This window comes from Nothoprocta perdicaria, unplaced genomic scaffold, assembly GCF_003342845.1.
Source record: "Nothoprocta perdicaria isolate Ctin4 unplaced genomic scaffold, notPer1 scaffold_35, whole genome shotgun sequence".
NCBI classification, from domain to species: domain Eukaryota; kingdom Metazoa; phylum Chordata; class Aves; order Tinamiformes; family Tinamidae; genus Nothoprocta; species Nothoprocta perdicaria.
In genome coordinates, this window is record NW_020455588.1 from 1,644,582 (window position 1) to 1,670,108 (window position 25,527).

General features: G+C 42.0%; 2 protein-coding genes across 2 annotated transcripts in view; one reads left to right on the forward strand and one right to left on the reverse strand.

Moving 5' to 3' along the window:
- The first annotated feature begins 442 nt into the window (after positions 1-442).
- FAM81B (family with sequence similarity 81 member B) lies at positions 443-20,798 on the forward strand. Its single transcript, XM_026044095.1, has 8 exons — positions 443-567; positions 5,283-5,526; positions 8,900-9,018; positions 12,993-13,122; positions 15,114-15,220; positions 17,715-17,850; positions 18,373-18,568; positions 20,695-20,798. The coding sequence occupies exons 1-8, from the start codon at positions 443-445 to the stop codon at positions 20,796-20,798; spliced, it is 1,161 nt and encodes a 386-aa protein (XP_025899880.1).
- A 2,961-nt stretch (positions 20,799-23,759) lies between these two features.
- Positions 23,760-25,527, reverse strand: part of TTC37 (tetratricopeptide repeat domain 37) — a 41,841-nt gene continuing 40,073 nt past the window's right edge. Inside the window, exon 41 of the mRNA XM_026044102.1 lies at positions 23,760-24,475. Coding sequence (XP_025899887.1) covers positions 24,398-24,475 — 78 coding nt within the window. The 3' untranslated portion in view covers positions 23,760-24,397. The remainder of the gene's footprint in view (positions 24,476-25,527) is intronic.

Below are 25,527 nucleotides of genomic sequence, written 5' to 3' on the forward strand. Positions count from 1 at the left end.
AAAAAAAAAAAAAAAAAAAAAAAAAAAAAAGCCAGAGTAAATGATTTATGATAGATCTACACAAGCAAATCCAGTCATGCAGCAACTCCTGCCTGACTGGAGCAGTTTTTCAGACGTACAGGGTGTTTTTGCTTCCCTACCCCATCCCGAGACTCCCTTTCCCTTTGCCAGCGGTGCAGTGCGAGGCTCTCCTGTGCACGACTCCCCCGGCACAGGTTTCTCTCGGAGCTCCAGGGCCCTCCTGCTGAGGCCTCCTGGCTCCTCCAGCCCCCACTGGGCCAGTTCCACCACCTGGGCCAGTGTTGCAGCTGAGCTCGTCATCGGGGACCCTGCTCCAAGTGAGATTTCCCATGAGTTCTTCCTAAGACCCCATCAGCAGCTCAACCAGGAAAAGTCCAGATTCTCTTCAAGTGAATAATATATTCACTGCTGTCTGCGGGATATGCAGAGAAATGGGGATGGATCTGCACCTGCTGAGAACGTTCAGGGTTCGTGTGAGCTGAAGGGGCGCACTGATCACCCATGGGCACCAAGTGCCATCACACTGGACTATTCTTTCCCAGAAAAGTGAGGGAACAACGTTAAGCAGTGGAAAATTGATAAAGTGCCCTTGATGTTACATTTATAAATGTTTCTCCTCTGAGTTTACTTGCTATTTCCTTCCGATCTATTTAACCCTGCAGGCCACTAACTTATTTTCCCAGAGTTAGGACTACAGCTCTGCCATCAGCATAGTGCTTAGGGAAGGTTAACTCTCACTGATAAAACAATGAAGCTATACTGGTACATTGGGAGCAAAAAGATCCTTTTTTATCTTTTTTTTTTTTTTTTTTTTTTTTTTTAATCAAAGCTCTGGGAAAGGGAAAGGCTCCATCTAATATAGGATAAGAATTTAAAAGATTTGAATTTCCTAGATGCTTCAAGAAAATCAATAGCCCTGTAGAGATTGAAATGGGTGTTGCTACTGGCAGAACTTGTTCAGCACAAAGCTGGGGTCATTAGTCTTGTTTTATTCAGTGCCCAGTTAGCAATAGCATGCACAAGCGCAGCTTGCAGCTAACCTGCCATGAGTCCCGTGGCTGCGGAGGCTGCAGCAGGTGGGATGGGATTTTGCAGGCTGTGTGACTAGGAGAGATGGGAAGTTTCAGGGTCCTTGCAGGGAACAGAAGGTATGCCAGGATTGGGAAAGATCTAGGAAATTTGGAAAGGAAATGGGGTTATTTTTTATTAAATGGGAATGTGGAACTGTAGATTTATGAAACCTTTTGTAAAGTAACATTTTAATGAGACTTTGTTCAGTGCAAGAAGTCAAAGCACAGTCTCCAGTGGCCTGTAGTAAACCCTGATTTTCTCTTTACTAAAGACATTTCCAAAAATGTTTATGAATATATAAATCATGTATTGGAATTGCAGATAACTCTGTACATCTGCAGTGACACTTGCCAAGGGCAGGAGATAGACTGGGGCATTCACTGGGCCATGACATGAAGGCACCTTCATTTTTCTCACGCTTAAAGTGAAAGCAGTATAACCCAGATTACCCTCTCCTGCCTTTTAATTCGTTTCTTCCTATTACCATCCTGTCCCTTATGCCCCTTCTAGCCTCAGTCTCCAGAACCAGGATGCATTCTTGAACTTACAGGTCTTAAACTGATGTAAAATATTGCTATTTGATCTCTGATTCAATTAATCTTGTTTCTCCCCTTACAGTTTTCTTCTTTTCTTTGGCACTTTTTCTATCAAAACATGACAGACACCAGAACTCAAGGGTCAGGATATCTTTGGATATAGAGCTGAAACAGTCAGCCAGTTCCTTGTGGCTCCTACTAATCCTTAGTAGCCCAAGACCTACAATTGCGATGTAATATAGCCAAGCTTATCCAAGACTGGGTTATCCAATATCTGGGGAGATATTTCTCACTTTACTTCCGTCTTCTAGTAGGATATCTGCTAATAATACCTGGATATTGGAGTCCAATGACATGATGACTCTTAATGCCTTAGTTAAAGAAAAGAGTAACTCACCTTCCTTGGCACTGAGCCACAAGAAATAGCCCTGGCTGAGGAAAACATCCTGAAGTGTGTGGGAACCCTTGGTGTAAAATACCTTTAGCACATTAAGTCCTTGGGGTCTGAAAAAAATCTTGGCTTCTTCACTTGGTAGTTAATTAGGATTGATGTTGATAATTGACATGATTAGGGCAGTAGCTTGAAGGGTATTTTGTAACATGCACTCAGATCTTTCAAATGAGGTCATTAATAAACCAAAGTGGCTTGGAATTCTCAAATTAATATTTGTTCTACCAAAGCCAAGCAAATCAAAGCTAACATTTTAATTTTAAATGAGAAGGCCAGCAAAGTTAGCAGCAGAAGTTAATCTCTCTTGATGATGGATCCAAATCTTTGTCCAAATAATCTCATGGTACTGACAAAGGATCCAGGGTATTTTATGGCCCTTATTATGCATGTGAGCACTCAGAATGACACAAACTGACAGTTGGTAGAGGGTGATTATTGTCAAAGTTTCATAACTACGAAGGGGAGATTTATGGGAGATGACACAAGGTATTCACCTCCTGTGCTCCCAGACGTTTGCATTTAGAGAAGCACTTGAAGCTCTCAGCAGATGGCTTGCTATCCAACGGGGTCACCTGGGGGGATAAGGTAAGCAACATGAAAAGTGCAAGTCCATTGGGTTCAGGTACTGACTGCAGCAGGCATCTTGCAGACTCAGACCCTTCAAGAAGGACTCAAGACAGCAATCTTGACAGCAAGAAGTTCTCATGAACTTTTTTTCTTTCTTTTCTGTTTTCTTTCTTTCTTTCTCTTCCTTTCCTTTCTTCATTACCTTCTCAGCTCTGACACTCGTTGGATCTCTGGGAAGCCCATATAATTTACTAACTCGGCAAAAAACTAATTCAGCTGAAAAGGAAGACTTCTCTGCTGGACAGAGGGATGTCCTTTAACATTAGGGGACATAATGCTATCTTAACATTTGACTCATGCAAGTTAACAGGGATGATTTAATTGTGGAAATCCTCTACTTTCTCATGAGCTGAGAAGCTTCAGCCAGCGTCTTTTCATCCTTCTCTCTCCCCTTACCCAGTGCCTCAAACTGTGGCTGTTCCCAAGCTCCTCATTGACAAGATCTTGCTGACAGATATTCAAGAAACCAAATTGCTGTACTCTTCCTTTAGGCAGCTCCAAACTCACTTAGAGGAGCTTTAATCCAAAAGCTGTTAAATGGCCGTTTTACCAAAGTGCATTGTAAAACAGTAGATGTAAGTGCGCGGGAGGATGGGAAGAAAAAAGAAGGCAGCATCATGAAGAGTTTCAGAAGCATCAAGCAACAGTCTAGAAGATCCCACTCCATGACAGAATAACAAACTCAAGAAGCTGAATCCAAAAAAAATGTACTGGAAATCCAGGGTTGGAAGTTATTCAGGAAAGAGAAGCTTGAACAAGTGGGTCTAACTGGATTAGACTCAGTTACAGTGTAGAGGATAAATTTCAGCCTAAGCTGTGTCAAGCAGCTACAAGCATTAATAAGAAAACAAGGAATATTAAGAACTATTAAGAAATATTAAGATGAAACAGCTCATCTCGTTGGTACCATGTCTGAGGGAAGCAAGCAAACGGCTGCACAGGGGATGAGAAGGCAGAGCAGCAGAAGGGGATAAATAGCCGATCTCTGGAGACTCAAGTCTCTAACCACTCTGGCTAAGGGCCCAGGCTCAAACCAAATCATTGCTGCTGTAGAGTCGGTTGCTGTACACCAGCAGAGCCATGGCACATTTGTCTGCCAACGTGCACATTCTGAGCCATGATACATGCAAGAGGCAAGTGCACCTTATTTAAAAATTACCTTAGAGTATGTTGAGTTAGGGCATCTTCTTCCATATGCATCAAGGGCTATGATCACAGTCATGGAAAAATTAGATAAGTCTTGGTAATTTATCAAGCAGTAATAACCACATTGAGCCCAGACCACACCTTGATAATCTTCAAGGAACTTTCCTTCTAAAACTACTAGTTGTTTTCCTCTTAAATATTCTTACAAAACAAAATGTTTTTTTAAAAAGCAAGATGCATATAAATATTACAGGGAAAAATTGCAAACACTGTTTATTTTCAGCCAGCAACTTGTGATATCACTAGCAGAAGAGAGCACACAGCCTTAGCTGACCGTTCTGATATTTAGAGTTTTTGTCAAGAAGAGATTGAAATTAAGTGTTCAAATCTTGTTGTTACTTCATAGCTGCCAAAGGTTTTGTTTATTTTAAAACTGTAGTGGCACAGACAAATGTAAAGCAGCTCTTGGTACGCAGAGACATGAGGCAGCTGCAGAACATCATTACAGCCCATACGGGCTGTAAAATTTGTTGCAAAACGTCCTCGGGCACACTCCAGCCATTAAACTGTCGTCTTTGCATCTTGTGTATTGATGGAGCAGGGCAGCCAAACTTTCTCTTCTTACAGTTATTTTTACATCAGGACTTTTATTTATAGCAGCCTACAATCAGAAATTGTAGCAAGTGTGTCTGACTTCTTTCCCAAGCTGGGTGGTTTGGTTATTAACTTACAGGCTTGAGGCAAACTGCTTGATGAAAGGGAGCTTCTTCTGGCACAAAGAGCATAGAAAATATGTCACTCGGGTTAGATTAAGACACAAAGCACACCTTACTTGAATAATGTGCAAACCCAGGGGTCTACATATCTCTCTGGGTTAAAAAATAAAAATAAAAAAGCCATAACCCTAATCTCCCTCAAACCCAGATTGTGCCTGTCTGTCTAAATTAATTCTCACGTTGTGCCTGATGGTTTCTGACCCACACAGCCTCCTTGCTCCCTCCAGCAGGGCCATATATGCAGCTTCACTGAACACACTGCAGCCACGGGCTGGTCAGGGTGGCCCCAGAGGGCAGCCAGGCTGGTGGGGAGTGTCCCAGCAAAACGAGACCGTCGGGCTGCCCTGCGGAGAGGCGCGCGACACTTCACAGCCATCCGTCTCTGAGACTATGGGGAAGAAGAAGGGGGAAAGTAGTTACAAAACAGCTCGTATATAGGGGGAAAACACACCTGGAAGAACAGCGCATGTCTAGCATCTCTGACCTGATACGCATTATAGAACAGTTTTCCCCATTTTAAAATAAAGTCACATCATTTCTCAGACAATCAAGGAAGAAACAAGGTGAATTTTCAGATCTATTGAATAGAAAGACATTGAAATGATCATGATGAATGCCTTTACATCGGTGTTTTTTTGGTCTTTTTCCCCACAGGAGAGAGACAGCCCTTCCTCCTCGTGCTGGAAATGGGATGCGCCAGCTGGAGGAGCGGTTATCCAGGCAGGAAAGGACCATGGCTCTTCTCCTCGAGCAGGCTGCCCACATCAAGGATGACTTGCTCTCCTGCCTCCGAGGGCCCCGAGGGGAGCAGCAAGGGGACGTAGCTGCCCAGCAGCTCCTGCAAAGCCACTTCCAGGCCATCGTGGGCACGGTCAAGCAGCTCTGCCGGGACGTTGAGGTAGGTCAACCTTGCCACATCCATCCCCTCCATTCCCACTTCTCCGTGTGCCAGCTTTCCCATAGATACAGAGGAAATTGCATCGCTTTCACTCCTACAGCAGCATGTGTAGTTTCACAGCAAAATAGGAAAGTAAGGATTAGGAAAAATAAAGTAGATTAATGAATTGTTTGCCCCGTTTAATGAAAAGGTTCAGATTCTCTTTGCTGACATTTTCAAGGTTTGGATTCTGTTTAACTTTTGTTGAAGTGCAGGAGGTTGAGCCTGAGAAAGATAAGAAACAAGGTTTGTTTACCACTTAACTACAAGCTCCATATTTGGTTTTATTTCTTCTCTAGACACAGATGTTCTACTACCTTAAATAACTTCTGTATGCACCATAACAAGAATTGCTAAATCTTCATTAAGCTGAATTCAGGCTAGAATGAAAGTCCATTTCTTGAATCATTTATTTCAAAGAAAAAAAATAAAAGATAATCTATTTGGAGAATGCACAACCTTGTCTTTTCCCAGCTAAATAGAACTAATCACTTCTTTTATTTGCTGTTATTGTAGGGACAGATATCAAATTTACAAATGTTTTGAGGTTTTTCTGGATAGGGTTTAAAATAAGAAAACTATGAAAAAAAATGTCATGATTTGTTTTACCCTTTGAAGTGCTAAATTCTTGCCACTCTAAACTCACAATACATTTTGTTTTCCATGTACTCAGAAAAGAAAATGTACTTCTATATATTTATCTTAACAGATATGGAATCACAGCTCACATGAAATTAATCTGAGAACCAGAGCATTTTACACTGGTTTTATTTTATATATATAGATACAGCCATGTATATAGATATGTAGGTATATGCCATGTATATAGATACAGCCAATATATAGATACAGCCATGATGAGGAACCCTCTAAAACCCCACATTTGTTTGAAATCCTTTAAGTCCCTGTACTATCTGGATCAAGCATATACAGACTTGTATTATCAGAAGAGTATCTGCAATGCTGTCAGCTCTGTGAATCTAATCCTTTTCCTTATTTAGAAATTTCTCTTTGTTAAATCTAATCCCAGGTGATCATTCACTTTGTGTTTTCTGCCTGTGAGGACCTAAGGATGAAGCACTGATAGCACTACTGAGAGATGGCAATTAAAATCACTTTCACAGGAAAAACAGTGCCCGAGCCACTGCCATTTCTCAAGCACTGAAGTCAAAACAAAAGCAATTCCTTTGTGTTTTTCCATGAGCTATATTTAAATTTTATACTCAAGACAACAGTATGTTCACACAAGGACTGAAACTATCGCAAATCCTCAAAAAATACTGCGGACCAAGCCTGCTTCAATACAAGCCTCAGCTGTCTGCACTAGCAGTTCAATGGGACTTCCAGCTTTTCTGCTGCCTCAGCTCTGCAGGAGACCTCAACAGCAGGGCCAAGCACCAGTGGCTGTCACAGGGACAGACGGTATTTTTGGCACCACTGCAGGACTGCAATCTCAGTACCTGTCCTGGAGAAACCCAATGCCTTTGCAGAAGGCACCTGACAGACCCTCTTGTTACTGCTGCTTCATGAGCTCAAAGGGCAAGATGCAACCAGAAGTTGCACCTTTCCACAGAAGTGCTCCTCAGCAGAGCTCATTTCTGGCTGCAGTTAAATTCTCCCTAGGTGCTCCTTATTCCTACTAATCCCACTTTTCCTCAGGGGCACAAAGAACTTGAATCATTAGCTCCCCCACAGCAAGAGGCAGCCAGGTTTCCTGTATATGTGTACATATATATATATACACACACACATACATACATACATATATATATAGTATTATATTATATATATATATATATATATGCCCCACTAAGTGCAACAAGGGCCTCACCTGAGGCTGGAAATCAAGGCTACTTCGTCAAGGTGAATCAGGGGCATAATGTGAAGTATTAGATCATCCAAAGGGAAATGTGAGTCATACGTGGTTCAAATCTTTCTAAAAGTGGGACTACTATTCTTTAAAAACCCTACCTTAAGATAGGTTGTGGCATACTGCTGCCATCAGGAGTGAGGCAGATATGAGGAAATATGTCTATCTGAGAGAGCCACAAAACTATCTGGGCTGCTGCTACTGCTCAGAAACATCAAGGTGACAGCTGGAAAACAAACAAACAAAAAAAAATGAAGACGTCTTTACTATAGGATTGGAAATCCTGGGTATTAAAAACTTGGGGGCAGAGGAGAAATGTGCTCGACATCCTCTCTCCAGTAACAATTATAAACTACAGACGTGCCAGCCAAAGGGCTGCTCACAGAGGAGTTGCTGAGCTGGAGGCAGGTTCTGGAGCGTGTGCATCTCCCTGGCCCGCCGCGGGGAAGGTGGCGTTGCCGGCAGCCCCGGGAGCCAGCCGAGGAACTGCAGTATCGATTTTCTCTCCATAAACAGGAGGCTGCTGCTCTCCATCCTAATGAGCGAGTGCCTCGTGCTGCTCGTGCCGGTGGGAGAGCACTTGTCCTTTTCCATCTTTGTGGATCTACTGCATCACTTTTGCATTGTCAAACACCCTGCAAATGAGGCATTTGGGTCGTGCAGTACGTTCCACCCTGTGAGAATAGTGTTTTCCACCAAAGAACCAAAGTAGGAATGCCTGGTCACAGCCCAGTGTTTCAGACACCAGCACTCAATATGCATGAGGACCAGAACTACTCAGAAGCAACTCCATATATGACATCTTTTAATTAAACTTTACTCCACAGACTTTAGCCTTGAACTTTTCTCTGCTCACCTATGCCCCACACATGACAAAAGCTAGAGCAGCTCCTTAGCCTGAGGAATCCATGGGGATGATCCAAGTGGCATTGCAGCCCACACTGCAGGAAGGGAGCACCAAGAGGGGACCCTTTGCATGTCCCCCTGGTCTGCAGCCTCTCCTGGACCCCGGGCTCAGCAGCGGTGCTCAGCTCTGCCCCAGGTCACCGTTGCTGCAATGCCCCGTGGCTGCCACAAAAAGCAGCTATTGACTCCTAGCTATTGACTCCCTCCCTGAGACACTCATGTGGCAGAGGGAAAAAAAGGGAAAAAAAGTGGATGTTATTCATTAACGTCTGCATGTGCTGCAAATGTGTGCAGAGGAGAGCAAGGTGGTTTGAGATTTTCCTTTTCCTAATTTTTTAGTGATGGACTTTTCATCATAAACCATGTTTTTTAATGGAAAGGTAGGAATATCATTCACATAGATGTAGGTTTCTAAAAGAAAAATATAGCATTTACTTCATTCTAGAAAGAAAAATAAAGTTTTAGAACTACTACCTCACATGGTGCTTTGGACTCTTATGAAATGAAAGACTGGAAAAGTGTAAAACCAAACCAGGATTAACGGGCTTGATTTTACAGGTTTTGGAAATGCAGATAAGGACCAGGGATAATGCCACACTAGAAAGTAACTTTGCTCTTCGAAGTCTGCACCGTAAATACATCCAGGGTTTTGGAGACCTACGTGGAAGAGTGGCAAGGTAAGGAATACCTAGTGGCTAAGATTCCCATTTCTGCTAGGCTATTTGTGGAAAGAAGCTTCAGAACGGGCATGCGTGTACTTTGCACCTGTTTTATATCTCATTTTAGAGCCAGATTTGTGCTTGTTATTCTCAGAGCAAATGAGAACCCCATTCTCCATGTTAATGAAACTATCGAACCAGTGAAAAAAAAGTGTGCTTATCTTCCTATCTCTCTCATTCTTTATCTCAAATTTAACGTTTTAGAAAATTTCTTTTTCTACAGCCTGGATAGTTTTTAGCTGAAGCAATTATTTCCTCCTACTTAAACTGTCCTGTCATTTCAGTAAAATATGATGTAGAGTTTGTTATTTTCTCTCTTGGAAAGTAGGTCTTATCAAGGAAGCTTTATTTCTTCCTTTGATGAGAATGTAAGGTGTCATTGGTACAAGCAATTGTATGTATGTAATGCACATAGACTTCTGTAGGGCACTTAGTAGCACAAAATATTATGATTAAAACAAAGACCAAGTAAAATGTTGCCATGCTGTATCATGGCAGTGCACAGTTTTAGGACCGCCTCAATGGATATATCAGAAAATGTAGTGATGAAGGAAGAAATCTCCCTGAACCAAAATATTTCTTGTGGGGTTCTCCAGAGACTGTTCAAAAGCTTCTCACAGTTTTTGAGTAATTCAGAAACATGTATAAATCACTGTCCGTGAAACCTGTGGACAACACAAACAGTCAAGTGAAAAGACGGTAATAGAGGTTAGCCTGGACCGTTGGCTATGTGGGATGTTTGAAACAAAATGCATTTTATAAGACCAATTGAGTGTTTGTTCCACTACTGAATGCTCCCTGAAAATCACTGAAAGGCTTTGGGATTATGGCAGCTGAAAAGCTTTCCTTGAGCTCCTACAGTGATGTGGTATCAGAAGTGCCAGGAATACAGTCTTGGCACAAGAGAGACAGAGGACTTCCCAGTAAGCGGGAAGATTGCTTTAGCTCTATATTCAATGTGGATGAGACGGATACGAATGTACGATTCCAGCACAGAGTCCGCTGAAATGAAAAACTTGATATACTGTAAAGAGTCACAAATGCGATGGTGGGATGAGAATAATTTCTGGTTGGGAGAAGTATAAATCTGTGTGTAGTGTGTGCATGTATGCATATATATACATATATACATATATGTATATAAAAGAATCCAGAGAATTCTTCATTTCCATGTATAACTAAAGAGAGAGAGGAAGGAAAAAGATGGGGTACCAAAGGCCCCCGTCTTAACTACTAAACAAAAGGCCCAAGAATCCAAAACAGTCTTAAGCCAACACATTCAAACTTGGCACAAGGAAAGATACACTTTTTTTTTTTTTAACCTTGTGACTGATTGAATTGGAACAAAGTAGGAGTAGGAGGACCTGTAGGCTTCTCTATGTGTTCAAATTCAGGGTGGCAGACTTCCAAGGAGATATGCTTTTAGCAAACAAAAGTCATAAGATCCAATGGATGAAGTGTAGTCTCACCACTTTCCCTCTGTTTTTCCAGACTGCCTATAGGCATTTGCCTATAAAACAGGAAAAACGGAAAGTCGTTGGTGAAATCTTGGCAGTGCCAGGAGTTCACCCCAAAGCTGCCCCCATGGTGCCAGACGAGGCCCCAGACGGGGCAAATCCGGACATTTCTGTTGTAGCCAGTGGAGTCATCCAAAGAGAGCTGATGGGGACACTAACCCTCACCTGTCACTTGGGGAGCAGATGATGCAGCTCAGAAATGCAACAATACATTTTCACTTCTATTTCTAGAGCTGTGCTTTCTGGAGCTGAAAGGTCTCATGCTCTCCTCATCCTAAAGGCAATATCTTTGGGTTTTATACCTGGTGTGATGATTAGGTAGGCTTAGAACACAGTCTGCTCTAGAAAATAGAGTAATTGTAAAAACAAAAGGATGACTGGTCCACTTCTGCTTGCATTAAAAAAAATGCAGAAGAAAAAAAGAGGTAGGGGATTCATGGATATCCAGAATAAAAGTTTTTATGAGCTCCTCCTTCCTATTGCTTCATCCATTCCTTTTTTGACTGAACCCAAATGAGAGACTGCAGAAACGGATGATTGGCCTTTCCCACTGGGACAGAGGGACTGGAGAAGAGATCTCAAAATATACGTATGAAATTGCACATAAAAGATTATCCTGAGGGCACTGAAATTACTGTCATCCTATTCTAGAAATAAAAGTCCTACAGGAAAAAAAAAGAGAGAGAGAAGAAGAAAATGTCATGCTTTCTAGTTTCATCAGAACATACTGATATTGCTCTGCCAGAGCTGGCTTTCTTGTTGCATCTCAACAGTCATATTGTAACGTGAGTTAGATGTGAATAATTGTCGCTAGGCTAAAGCATGGCTAAATCAGCTTTAAGTGATTCATGAGTTGCCAGCACTTCCTCCTTTGGATTGCCACTGAGGTTTCCCTCTGGAAACGCCTGCCTCCAGCACACTGGTTCAGAAGCCAGCCACTGAAAGCTGAAGGAATACTATCAGAGCGATGAACAATATTTTGTTTTTTTCCTATTTCTTTGATCTTTGTTTTTAGGATAAGATACCTTTGTGTATATCCACTAAAGCCCAGAGTGGCTGGAAACAAATATACATGCTCATATAATTGATATTTTTAAATAGAAGCTTTCCAAAAGGCAGCTGGCAATGACAGATTTCCTCCTAATTTGTTACCTTGCCTTAATCCAATACTATCTTGGATGGGATGAACCTTCATGGATCCATTGCTCTTTCTTACAGCAGATGATTCACTCTCTTCTGTTCTGACACAACACATGCAAAGGATTAATGGACCTTAATTCATCTAATTGAAATCATATCTGTCTATCAAATTGTGTATGCAATAAACATGTGGCTGATTTGAATGGACAATACTAATGATGTTATGCATAGGAAAAGTGAGATATAAGAAGATCTCGAGACTTAACAGACATGGGCTGGTAAGTAAGGGCCAGGTGTGCAAGGTATATCAGGTCTCTAGGGGCCACTGCTTTATCCACTTAGGCTACGCAGTAATATAGAAACAGTTGAATCAATGAGTGATGCAAGGCTTTTAAATCCTCCGCTTTTAAGTGTTCTCCATAAACAATATTTAAGTTACTTTTTCACCTTTGTAGCTGAAATTACACTTTCTCGCTGCTCTAGATCCACTAATCCTCCCCCTCCTCACAGCGTTTGCCCTTACACAGTTTTCTAATTGCTGCCCTGAGGGAGGATTTTATTAACCAGAGGGGGGGGCCTGTTTCCCTGATCTCTCTTGAAAAGACTGATCCTTGTCTCCAGCTAGTCATAAAATAAACCTTCTCCCTTAACCCAAACCTCGTTTCAGTTATCCCACATGCATCCTCTCCAGTGGTGCTTGTGGCTGTGCTGCGCTTTACGGGAAGGAATCAGGTGGGAAGCTTCCTGCACGAGAGAGCTCTTGAGCAAACCGTCCTGCTCTCCCTCAAACACCAACCTTTCCCTGTTTGACTTACTTTGTAATCATTATTCCTTCCAACTGAAAACTACTCTCGCTCAGAGTTCTGGCATTAGCCCTGAGTTATTATTTTTTGCCATTACGTCTTTTGATTTCCTTGATCGAAGGGTTCCGTAGGTGTAGCGCAACACGGAGGCATCAGAAGGCAGCAAAAAGCAGATCTATTTAAATTGTCAAAATTGCTCTTTAGATCCTCTATCTGTCAACAACACTGGCTTTATTCTGAGCAGCCTGATGCGTAATTTCCCCGGCACTTTATAACTTAGCTGTTCGTCTTCCTCAACTCCTATTCCATTATTTATATGAAGTTGTCACTTATACCACTATTCTAAACACTGCTACTCTGCAGCCTTGGGAGCTTTGGTTACCCAGGAAGTTACTGCCTAGGACACGCACTGCAAAACCCCTTTAACTGTTATAATGAAGATTTCTTTTTCTTTTTGGCCTTTTGGTTCTAGGTGTGAAGCAAGCATTGCCAAACTAGCAGGAGACATCAATAGCATCAGGCATGAGGCCCGTAAGACTGATAAAGAGATTTACGGCGTGCGCGCTGCCCTTGAAAAGTCTGTTAGTGATTTTGAGAAGAAGGCAAGTAGAGAAACTCAGAGCGATGATTATGTATTTTTTCCTCTCCAAAGCTGCTGACCAATATTTATGATGGATACAGTATTTAGGCAATTTGTCTGAGTCGGATTAATTAAAACAAGTTTTCCGTGACACTGTGAAACAGAAGGGATGTTTATAATAAATAAATATAGGTGTAAGGTAGCAACAGATAAAAATATTCCGGTATCTGGGGATACTTCTTTCATAAGTGATCCTTTACAGCTCCTCAATCTAAGTCAAGAGGCTCCTGAATTGAAGCAGTGCTCTACATTTTAACTTCATCTGGGAATTTCAGGTGTCAGACTTTGGGAATTAGAAAATGCCACATAAATCCACTGTTTTCACTTTATTTTTAAGGAGCTGGCAAGGAGCCATCTTAACAGTATACTGCCAAAAGTCGTATGGAGTTAGGTATCTCAAGTGCTAGAGACTGTCAAGCTTAAACAGTTCTTTAAAAATGGTTTTCTCCATGAAAGTATTTTTCCTTTTCCTGCATAGAGTGGGTGTGCCAACAGGGAATGAGAACTGCTGCTGCTGCCTCTGATGCCTTAGAGGTGGCCGCTCCTCAGGAGAAGTGCACTATGTTTGGGGGCAGTTTTGGAGCCCGCAGTCTCTGGCAGCATCAGGATCTTTACCAGCAGCATTTCACAGGAGCCCTGCTGTGGGGGAAGTTCAGCTTTTAACCCTGCAACAGGATAGCTCTCAGCTCCAGCTCCAAGCTAAACACCACTTACAGCTGACAGGATTGAGCCTGATAGTAGATATAAGAGACAAAATTTCCTATGCCTTACTATTACCTGCTGCTGTGAAAAATAAGGTCTTATTACTGTAATTTAGCATCATCTTCTGCTAGGCAAGACACAGTTTCAGTCTTTATTTTTTCTTTTTTGCCTTGCTGAGAGAAGCTTCCTCTTATCCAAAGCAGAATTACTCATGACAGACCTTAATTGAAGATATTTTACCTGCAATTCTATTCGAAGATACTGTTTGGACATCTGTCTCCTTGAACACACAAAAAATCCCTCCACTTTCACGTTCATTTTTAAGGAAGAAGGGAAGAGGTGCGTGTCAGAATCACACCAGGCAGCACACAGAAGCACGTAAAAACAAGTCGGGGGAGACATCAAGCAGGAGGGAGAACAAACTTTCTGAGCTGAGGAGTGCAAAATTATTTGAGTGCCATCTCAAGCAAGGAGCAGAGAAGCAGTTTTCTGAAACGGAACCATCTCTCGCTGCAAGAGAATAAAGCAGCAACCAGGAACAGGCCCTTGGTGGCCCAGGCTTAATGCTATTTCCTGACTGCCAGGAGAATTGCTGTTTTCCATGTAGAACATTTTCCCATGGAGCTAGTCCTCAGTAGCTCCTTTTTGCCATTCATGCCAAATAGATAAGAGTATATTTCCCCCAGGTGTTTTCCATGTGTGTAGGGTATAAAAACCTCTGAAGAAAATCCCTGGGATTTCCCACCCTCTCTAATTTATCCTTCCAGGATAGGCAGGCCCTATCCTGAATCCTGGCTTTACACCGTCTTTTAGGATCAATGTCTGTGAAGAACTCTGCAAATGAGTCAGCCCAGGCTGCACAGGCCCAAATCAGGGAGGATTAGGCAATAAATAAATAATTAAAAACATAATAAAATAAATATATATAGTTGTTTTTTTAAATGTAGGGCTTTCCAAGACTGACACCCTGGGTTTACCACCTTTGTGGAGGTTTGCATGGTGCTGGGGGCATTGGGGACATGCTGCCCATCCACCGACGCCCTTGCAAAGCCCACGGCCACACAAGGACTCTGCCTTCAGTAGGTCTCACAGTCCTAAAAGCCTCAGTGACTCAGCATAAGTTTGCTGAATGAAATTCCTCGTGAGAATGTAGCTGTACCTTGATGCAGCTGTTTTTCCTCTCTCACAATCCTATCGCATACTTATATTTAAGTGCTACTAGTTGGACTCATAGAAGTGTTCTCCCTTTAGGTGATGCAGCTATTAGAGAAGATAAAAACTTCCAGCTCTGATCAAAGCTTAAATTTAAAGACAGTCCGGGGAGATCAACATCACGAATTGCAACTTCTGGATTTCAAGTAGGTGATGAAGGGCTTTTCATCATGATAATTCAACCTGAATGCTTTGGTGTGACAAAGGGGTTGCTATGAAACAGCCAAACAAACCTGTTAATTAACATCCATTCCAAACACACAGACAAAGCTAATGAAGATCTGTACTATAAAGTAATGAAAATACATAATGAAAGTCTATTGCCTCGAAAACTAATTGTTAAAACGAAGAGGTGCTAAATGCCACTCTGTAAGAAGAAAGGTGGGAAACCAATTAGCTTTCCACACTTAAAAGAAGGGCATCAAGCACAAAGATGCTATTTACCATCATAATTGGGACTAATTTGTGACTTGCCTAATGTTCAGCACATTTTCTTTACGTGCTCGTGCTGTCTTCCCATATTTTCCTTATGCATTCACGCTGTGTCTTCAGCACGTTTGAAACTGAAGCTCCATAATCCTGCAATAACAATATTGCAGAGGCAAGAACTCTCTCCCTCAAAACACTGGTTGAACTATTTGAATTGAAATTTTACTCAATTAATTAAATCTTAAAACATCTGAGAAAATAATATACATGAGCATGAAGTGGAAAACATGGTTCTTATCAAGAGAACAAGAAAAAGAATAGAGATGAATCAGGAAAATAGCTGAAACTGAGAAGGGAAAAGCGGGAAAGACAGAAGAAATGGGATATGATGGATATAAAGACACCATGAAAGAACTAAGAAATAGAACCAAAATAAGGCAAAAAGAGAAACAGAATAAATCTGGAAAATAAGGAAACTGGAGAATTGAACTGAAGTGACAGTGAATTTTCTCAAAAGTTGCTTAGATCTTATTGAAAGTGGCACCAAAATTGTGAGACTCAGAAAGATTTGGATTTCCAGACCTTAAGATATACTCACATTGTGCCTTTGAACACAAAACCCAAAAGGCTCATTTACTTAAAGTCAAGATTTTATTTCATTTAATATTATATTTAATTAACACCCGCTTTGGGAGATATGTCCGTCTCTTCTGCTATTGCTCCCTTAAAAGCATATCAGATTGATGTATTCTTTTGCAAGAGATGAAATAAAAATTTCAACCTGTTTTGCTGGGACAGGCTGATGCTTCCTCTTGGGAAAAGGCAGTTGGCGTAGGCCAGCTTTGGAGCCCAGTTTGCCTTCGAGAAGATGCTGCCCAGGACACAGCAGTTTGACTGCAGCCCAGCAGTTGAGTTGCAGCCCAAAATGATGTTGTTCCTGCAAGCTGGATGAACTAAGCCCAGGACAAAACTGTCACACAAATTTCCAAAGGATCTGTGCCTCCTTGGAAAATGTGACGCTTATCTTTCAGGTCGCTTGGGGTAGCAGTACCTGCACTCATCACTGCTGAGTTAATTAAGCTGTCAAGAGATTGGTTTACATGTGTGATGGGCTCTAGCTGCAATCCTGGAGGATGCTCTCATTAAATATCCACGAGCATCCCTTCATTAACTCTCCAGAGCTGAGGCAAGTCCTGTGGCGAGCCTGGCTCATCTAGAAAACATTTGTGTCTGGGATCGGAGCAGAAGAAAGATTCACATAATAACAAAAATAATAAAAACACAGCTCTGCAAAACCAATCCCTGATGCCCACAGATATCATGCTCCCTTGGCAGCTCACATGCAGCTGCATCCCACCTTGAGTGCCCCGTCTGAGCTGCGCCGCATGGGCCATCCCACCTCCTCCAATGAACCCACAAGTGCTAACACAACACATCACAAAGCCTGGTTAAAAAAATCCTGACTGGTTTTCCTGGTGGTCTGCATCCTGACTGAGGTCCAAACAGTTAAACCTGCAAATCAGCCCAAATAAAATTCAACTGCTTGTGGACGGCATGTAAGTATATGTCAGAAATTAGAGTAGTTACATTAAATTTTACCCCGAAATGCCTACAGTCAGGTCATGTGCATAAGCGTGAACATTTAAATCTGTGACTCAGACGTGGACCTAAATTCACATCTTGTCACGGCTCACGTTGTAAATTATACATTGCGGCAGAAGAAAAACAGAATCTAAAACATACGGTTCTCCAGACCATGCACTGCTGCTCCAAAGGCGGCTGTCCCTTCTCTTTTTCTTTGCTGGCTTGTGCTTAGAAACTTCTTCTGTCCTTCAAGATCTTCATTTTCTGACCAAAAGTGGCTTTGCTGCTCTTCTACATGGCCTGCAATGCTTCAATAGGTACTATAACCTTTCTTCTTCTGTTTTGGATAATGTTAATTCAAACGGGAACGCTTAAATTTATATTCAGCCCTCAGATATTTTCCCAAAGTAGACCACACTCTAGAAGACTCATCTTGGCATGCAGGCACAACTTTTAAAGAAAGGATTAGTAAAATAATTGAGCGTGGGGTTTGTTAGGCTGATTAAGCAATTTAAAGTAATTTAAACTATCTACTCAAGTGACTCAAACTCCCCCATACTACTGACTAAACATCAGGCCCATTACTAAATAAGTGTGACAGTAATAAAATAATAATAATAATTTCAGATTGACAAGTACTCAAAATGACTTCAAAGCTCAAATACAGGCTCAGCAGAAGTGGACGGAGATGCAGCTGTCGAGGTCCGAGCAAGACCAAGCCTACCACAGGAACCAGCTGCTTCACTCGCTGAAGGAGAGGCTGGTAAGACTTCTCAGAGTGAACCACAAACTGAACCACAAACTGAATCACAAACCTGATCAAACCAGCAAGACCGGTGAACACTGCTAAGATTCCAGCCACTGACAAGGTTAGGGGAGGATCTTCTTCAAGGATCTTCTATGCAAACTCTGATTATGTTCAAATACAGGAATTTCCTTCTCATATTGCAGTCCATATTTTGAAATCTGGCAGTTTCCATTCCATAGCAGCAGCTAGCTTTTGACACAGGATGATTATGTTTTCATCAAGGCCTTTGCAGCATTAAAAGCTTTCTCTCCTTTGCTGCATGTGGTGCTCTCAGTGTCAGGGTGCAAAACCTGTCACAATACTGTCACCAGGTCTTACCACGAGGCTGAGGAAGCAGCCCCATGGTAAGACATGGGAATAGGGTTTATGGGCATTAGGAAGCAAGACCAATTGAATTTGTGGTTGCCAGAAGGCAGTTTAATGGTGGTTTTATGAAAGGTTTTATTATGCATGTGTTGATATGCTGTCTGTCTAAAGGAAACAGCAGAAAAGAGACTAGAAGAGAAACTTCTGGGTCTGTCACTGAAGCTGGAAAGAGCAGACAGGCCGCACAGGTATGAAAAGCAGTTGGCTCAGATGAAGAAGGATGAGAAAGCCCTGCAGGCAAAGATTGCCACCTTGGAAAGACAGGTCTGGGACGAGCTGGAGGAAATGCAACGTGAGTACAGATCAGGTGAGGATGATCTTCCATTTGACTTATTTCTTAAATAAAATTAGCACAGGACTGTAGCTTGTTGCTGCAAGCTTGTTGTTACTTTGCAGTAATGTAAGAGAAATATTAGGATGACTGTTTCTCTCTCCTAAACCCCGTTTACAGGGCTGCTATTTTACAATGGCTTGCTCAGCCTGCCTGTCAGTACAAAGAGCCAACACACTTTTCCCACACAGGTTGCCTCTTTTCCCTAAATGTCTCAAGGTAAGATCCTTTAAAAGGCAGTTTCAGAACCTCTTTTTGAGTCTCTACGATCAGCCAGCTCTTCCATCAGCAGGGTCGCTCACCTTCTCTGCGAGGGGCACTGCCTTTCACCACAGGTCCTGCTGCCAAGCTCCTATTTGACAGGTTTTATATCATTTCCATTTTCATTCTTCCCTCCCAACTCTCAACCAACAGTATCTGGAGACAGGCAACTGGGTGAGTAACAGCTACCATACAGAGCTCGGAGATAACCCAAGTGTAAAAACACATAATTTGGATAACGCTGGTCAATACCCATCAGTTATTGCTTACAGGAAGGGGCATGTTGAAGCAGCCCATGCTCTGACCATTGCATGTGCCAGCTCTCAGCTTGTGCTGGCAGCTCAGCTTTCAGCAGCAGCTGCAGAGGCTTTCACCTGGCGTGAGGCACACTGCTTGCACAAGGAGGATTCGCCCTCTCTAATCCGTCCCGTGTCACTCAAACACGATCTACTGTAATACTTCTCCTTGCATCTCAAGGGCTCTGCACTTCAGCACCAGCTCCAGGGTGCTCTGCACCCCCACCAGCCTCTTGAAGGGCTGGGATAAATCATGCCCTATGTCAGTGGGGGGTCTCTGCAGAGCGTGACTAGGGAGACCTGGCCTATCCCAGAGATCATCTGAGCAAGCACAAGACCACAAGGAGCGATGCCACTTAAAGAAGAGTATCAGAAGATCTTTCAGGTTCTGATGCTGAGCGCGCTCAATTTCAAACTCCTGCCTGCAGAAATTAATGACCCAGGAGATCTGCTTACACCAAACTGGGGTCCTGCTCGCCCTCCACCTCACACACACTGAGGCTCTTCCCCACGGCAATCCTCTAGTATAGGCAAGACACAAAAAGGGAGAAGGAGGCAGCTCAGCGGGTGCAGAGCAGCAGGAGGGCCGAAGAGCAGCTGCTCGTCTTCAGCACAGGCTGGCACCTTGGAAAGGAGAGACCTGCTTGGAATTCATAAACTCTAAGCACCGCGCAGCAATTTGCCTGAGCGCTATCTAGACCGTAGCAGCAACCAACTTGATGCATATTAAACAGTCATTCCAAAAGGAAAAAACCTGCCATCAGCTGTCACATTACCATGCAGGCACTTTTTTTCCCCCCCCACCCATAAAGAAGAACTAACTGCAATCTGCTGTTAGGCTGTTTGCTTGCTAATAAGTTAACATCTATGTGACAAACTGGACAAATGTCAAGTGATTATTTGGTAATTTGAAAGCTGTTGCAGTCTCGAAACAGCCACCTAGCAGCTGCTAAAGATTCACGTTCTCTCAGCCTTCAGTGACAATGGTTGATCTTGCTGGGGTTCAGCAAACAGATGTCTGATGGTCCCTGAGTCTATTTTAGAAAAAAAACCCTGCAACTTCCCTCTTGTTATATTCTTACAAACATACCCTGGTGCACATTGAGGTCCCTTTCTCCCAGCAGCGTGCAAAAACAGTTCTCCCAGTACATAAACAGAGTAAAAAACAGTACCTGCCTTGGAAGGAGTATAATTCTTGCTTTCACTTGCCAAAAGAAATACTTGCAAAGCCATCAGGACCCTCAGCTCTATGGGGGACATGGTACTGTCCTCACTCCACACAAGGAAGGCGAGCGCAATGGTTGTTGGCAGCCCTGTGCAGTCAGTCCTGTTCGGTGCTGCCCGCTGCATTCCCGGAGCAAAGCTCTTACAACACAAACTGCTCACGCGTAGCTATGGCATCCAATAAAGTAATGAAATAACGAGATTGGATTTGTTGTGCTGGGAACTAAACGATGGTCAGAAACCTTCACAAAGGAAAAGTAGGATCTCTTAACGTACTGAAAGCAACCACTACTTAATTAAGTCTTCTTGTTCTTATACCAGGATTTCGGTCCATTCGTGAGTCTCTGGAACTGCTCAGACAAATACAGAACACAAAATTGAAACTTGAAAAAAAGAAAATTCGGGAAGACGTGACAAACTTATGACACAACTGCAGTCCCTGAAGCCCAGCCTGCAAGAGCAAGGCCTTACTAGCACCAGAAGGTACCTCTCCACCTACAGGTCACTATAGTTTAAAGAAGAAAACAAGAAGAAAAAATAAAAGAAATTTTTAAAAAGTTAAGAAACACCTGCTTTTGTTTTTCCTATCCCTGTAGGATGTTATTTCTATGTATCATGCTCTCCAGCCCCAAGTGTAATGGTTCTGCAACAAAGAGCCTTTATGAGCTGATTTTAGAATAAAAGTTATTCCAGTCTAGAAGAGGAGAAACACAAACACTCATCCTTAAGGATTGACATAATTTGACAAACAAATTTCATAGAAAGTCTTCAAGTTATATTAAGGATTTTTAGAAATCCATTGTCAACGTTGAGAGCACTGTTAGGCCAGACTTACCCTGAAGTGGTAGGTTTTAGGTTGGTACATAGGCTGAAGTCAGACTTAGTAAATTCCCACTTCCACTCAGCACATATAGAGTAGCAGTGTTACGAAAACTGATAACAGATTATGTTTGCATGATTTTGACTGATCATTAAAAAAATGTTATTTGATCATCAAATGTAGCTAAGAAAGAAAAGAGGGTGCAGGCGACAATGCAAGTTATTTATGAAAAGATGCATTTTTAAGAATCTCATCTTCATTTCTGCGTCATTGCAATAAGCTTTTGGTGGGTAGTGCTTAACACTCATATTTTTGATTTGCTTCAAAAATTTGAAAATAAGAACAACTCCTAGGCATAAGGTAAAATTCACATCAGTATATTCTCTCAGCAGATCTTGAAAGAGGTTTCTCAGCCATGAGATAAAACATGATCATGAAGAAAAGAAAAATGTGAATTTTTGCAGTTAAGCTTTCTGAAAATAAGTATTTGATACCATCCATCTTCAGGAAAAGGATATTTAAGGAGACTTCTTGTGCGTTTTACCCTGGAAAAAAAAAAAAAAAAAATCTCCAAACCAGCCTCCTGGCTGCCTGGAGAATCCTGACCTGCACAGCACGACCGCTGAAGCTGGACTGCTCCACAAGGCAGGAGCTCCCTTTCAGCGAAGAACAACCCTCCTCCTGCACGGAGGGCCTTTCCTATGCTAAAATTTCTCCAGAGTGTAAAAACTCCTAGAAGCCACTCTTACAAAAGCAGCAGTAGCAACCAAAGTCAAAGAAATGTTTGCACTTTGCTTATGGTCAGTGCCTTTCAAGAAAAACTCCAGCAGAAGGAAAATTAAACTCATGCCAGGGCACATTCAAGGGGGCTGCAGGATTAGGGGTGCAACTTCTCCCTGCAAAGGGGCATTTGTGCAGCACTGAAACAGTTCTCTACATCTACATACCCACAAACTGAAAAAAGTCAAAGTTGCTCATCACATAAAGGCATCTAGGAACTGAAGTACACATTTGTGCCTTTGTTCAAACTGTTAGTAGGAGGAGAGGGAGAAAACATAAGCACCAATATCTTATTGGAAGTCAGTAAAGTTCTGCTAAGGAACATAATTAAAAGAAAGCGGGGAAAGTTTTTTTTCCCCACCTCCTTTCACATTAGTAATAGCCAAGCATATGGTTTTCTAGTTAGTGAAATCCATAAACCAACTCTCTGTTCTCCTTCACAGTGATGCTTAGAATTCAAAGTACTACACAAAAACACATAAGGGTGAGCTCTATATTACTATAAAATATTTAGTACTACTATTTCTTTGGTAGTTCTTCAAACCTTCTGCAACTGTGGATTTTGCAGAGGCTGTGTATAATTCAAAATAGAGGAGAGCAAGCCTTTTACCTCACAGTTTCTTGAATTTCACAAAATCTTCGGTTGAAACTCATTCCCTGTACGCTTTTCACCAAGTAGGTGGCAGAGGTGGGTGTTCCTCCTGCAGGACATTTAATGCAGCTTTGGGCTGTACGTACAATTATCTGGTTCAAGGAACTCACCACTGCTCATATGGAAAATGAAGCAACTTCATGGTCTTCTGAAGAGAAAACATGATACTATGTTTTGAATATGCAGAATAGTCACAGTTGACACTTGCTCAACTGGCTTCTCTAACCTCGATATTCACTTCCTCCCCTAGGCCTTGGAAAATGTTGCAGGTTTAGTACTGAAGAGAACACAGCCTAACAGCCTGGTAGAGGTATTTCTGTAGTGCCTTAATGAGGGTGGGCAGCAAGCTCCTATAATCAGTCATCAGACTAGGACTGCTGGCTCTACCCCCACTGAGGTAGGTAGCACAGAAATAGCAAGAGCAAATACAGTGCTATGAACTATAGGCTGCAAGAGCTCTCAAAGCTATAATTGTTGAAGGCTAAAAAAAAAAGTTAGAGCTAATCTGGGGAGGCAACATTCCTCTTAGTACTTCAATTCAGGAATCAATCAAGACTATGTGACAACAGGCTTTGAAGGGAACCACAACTGGTCTAGATTTAAGAAAAAGGATCTTTTTAAGGAAAGGTATTTCGTGTTGAGATAGGTGGGAGAATGATAGTGTGGGAGACAAGGAGGGACTCTTGCCATTCAGAGAGCTCACCTCCGCAGAGCACCCAGGCTTCCTTTTCCTGCTCAAAATAGCAGGGCAGCCTTGCCTGCCTCCCATGGATCAGCGTGCGTGACTGCCAGCAGAGACGTACACGAGTCCTCCCTAGATCACCCCACTCGTCAGCTCAGCAGCCTGCGCTCTGTAAAGCCCAAAATAGCCAGTCCTGAAAGCAAAGAGATGCTGAATTCAGCAGCACGCTGCATGCATTGCACGTGTCCTCTCCCCTCTGCAATAAGAGGTGCACCGCACATGTCTCAAAGATTGCAGTAGACAGATGGTGGCTTCAGGAAATTTTAAACCAGAAATGGACAACTATCCTGACTGTTGTCAACAGCTTGAAAATCCACTGACAGTAACGTTACTAGATGAGAATCCTTGCTTTATTCTTTTATTTTAATGTACATAAAGGGCAAAATAACATCATGTATTAAGAACCACTGTCATGATTCATCCAATTAAGCAATCAGCAACAAAATTATCAAGACATAAATAGAGCCCACTATACACATTTATATATGTGACCCTGTCCCTGATGATCACAGGCTTTTCTTGATGGGAATGTTTACTGAAACCTGTATAGTCAAGAGGATCCAATACACTGTTGTGATTAAGCTTAGCTAAGAAAACAAAAAAAACCCATCCTGTAAACTGACAGAAAATAGAGTTCCAAGTGGATTTGGGTCTCAACTACAAAACAAAATACACTAAAGGAATATGACATTTGTGTTTATTTGCGGCGGGGGGAAAGGAAGGAAAGAAAAAAGAAGCTTCTTCAATTTTGCGTCACTGCCAAAGCAGCTAATATTGTCCTTCTCTGTGTGCAACCAAGGGGGAAAAAAAGAAAAGGGCTTCCCATTGCAATAGCACTGCAATTTCAGTGGGGAATAAAACATGGTAGTGCCCATGTCAACAAGTAAACTACCAGCTTTTGTTAAAAAAATAGTTGGTATAGAGACAAAAAATACAAACAAATTAAAAAATATGCTAGCTAGACAAGCTCCTGGAGAATGGCCTAATTAAATGATGTAAATGAAAGATTTTTCACTTGAAATAGTCCATACTAGGCACTTGATGACAATTTCTCGTTTAGTTCCAGAACTCGAACATCTCCATGAGCTTTTGCGTTTTCTACAAGCACCTGCAGAGAAAATAAACAGAAAATTGAGAACCTGACGTTTTTACTGTTAACATATGACCAGTTCTTTCAAGAGAGTTGGTTTTTTGTGTGTGTTTTGGGGTGTTTTTTTTTTTTTTGTGCACTTTGCCTAAAAATCTAAGTAACCTGCAAGTCCAGACAGGGAAGATATTCAACACGACACGTAGCTCAGACATCAAGCTCCGAGGTTACAATCACTTGCAATGCAGCACAGCAGCATCATTTGCTGCTTGTGGCTGAGAAAAGGTTTCACAAGTTCCCTGCTGACACAGAAGCGAATACGCTCGCTCCGTTTTGGCAGGCCAATTTGTGCATTTGGTGCACCTATTTAAACAAAACTGCTGATTTTCTTTCTCCTCCCCTCCGTCCAATTTAGAAATAAAATTAGGACAGACTACATCTATCACTTGTATTTGCAGCCTTTCTAGCCTAGCTAAAATAGCTGCCACATCAGTCTAATGTTTACAGATGTGCCAGGAACTTACGACACTTCTCATATATTTTTTAAAAAGTAAATCATGACTCTGGCCATTATTTTTTTCACACCAGGCACCCACTTGTAGAAAGTACAGATGGCTGCCCACAAGTAAACCTAATGAGATCATACCAGAATCATCTGAACTCATTATTTCTGGCTCTTTTAAAGACCTGGATGATTGCACATGGATTTTTGTCAATGCTGAGCCTACTTGATATGTTTTAACCTCAAACATACTCCATTACTGATTCAGAATTTAACTAAAATATAGTGCTTAGCAAGGGCAAAGAGCTCATTGTACCAGGGACAGCAATCCAGAATGGCAGAGTCCTCCTAGTAGAGGGTATTAAAGTTTAGTGACAAAAAATGACTCCAATTCCAATTGCAAAAGTAAACAACCTTAGTTTGCCATATGTGAAAGTGCTGTGTGGATTTGCAAGTTAGACCAGTATTTGTCAAGTACTATACATCAAGAAATAGTGCACTGTTACAGTATAGTACCTGTGCGAAGTGTAGAGTCATGGCAAACTACTGCTACGATTTTTCAGGTCAAGGA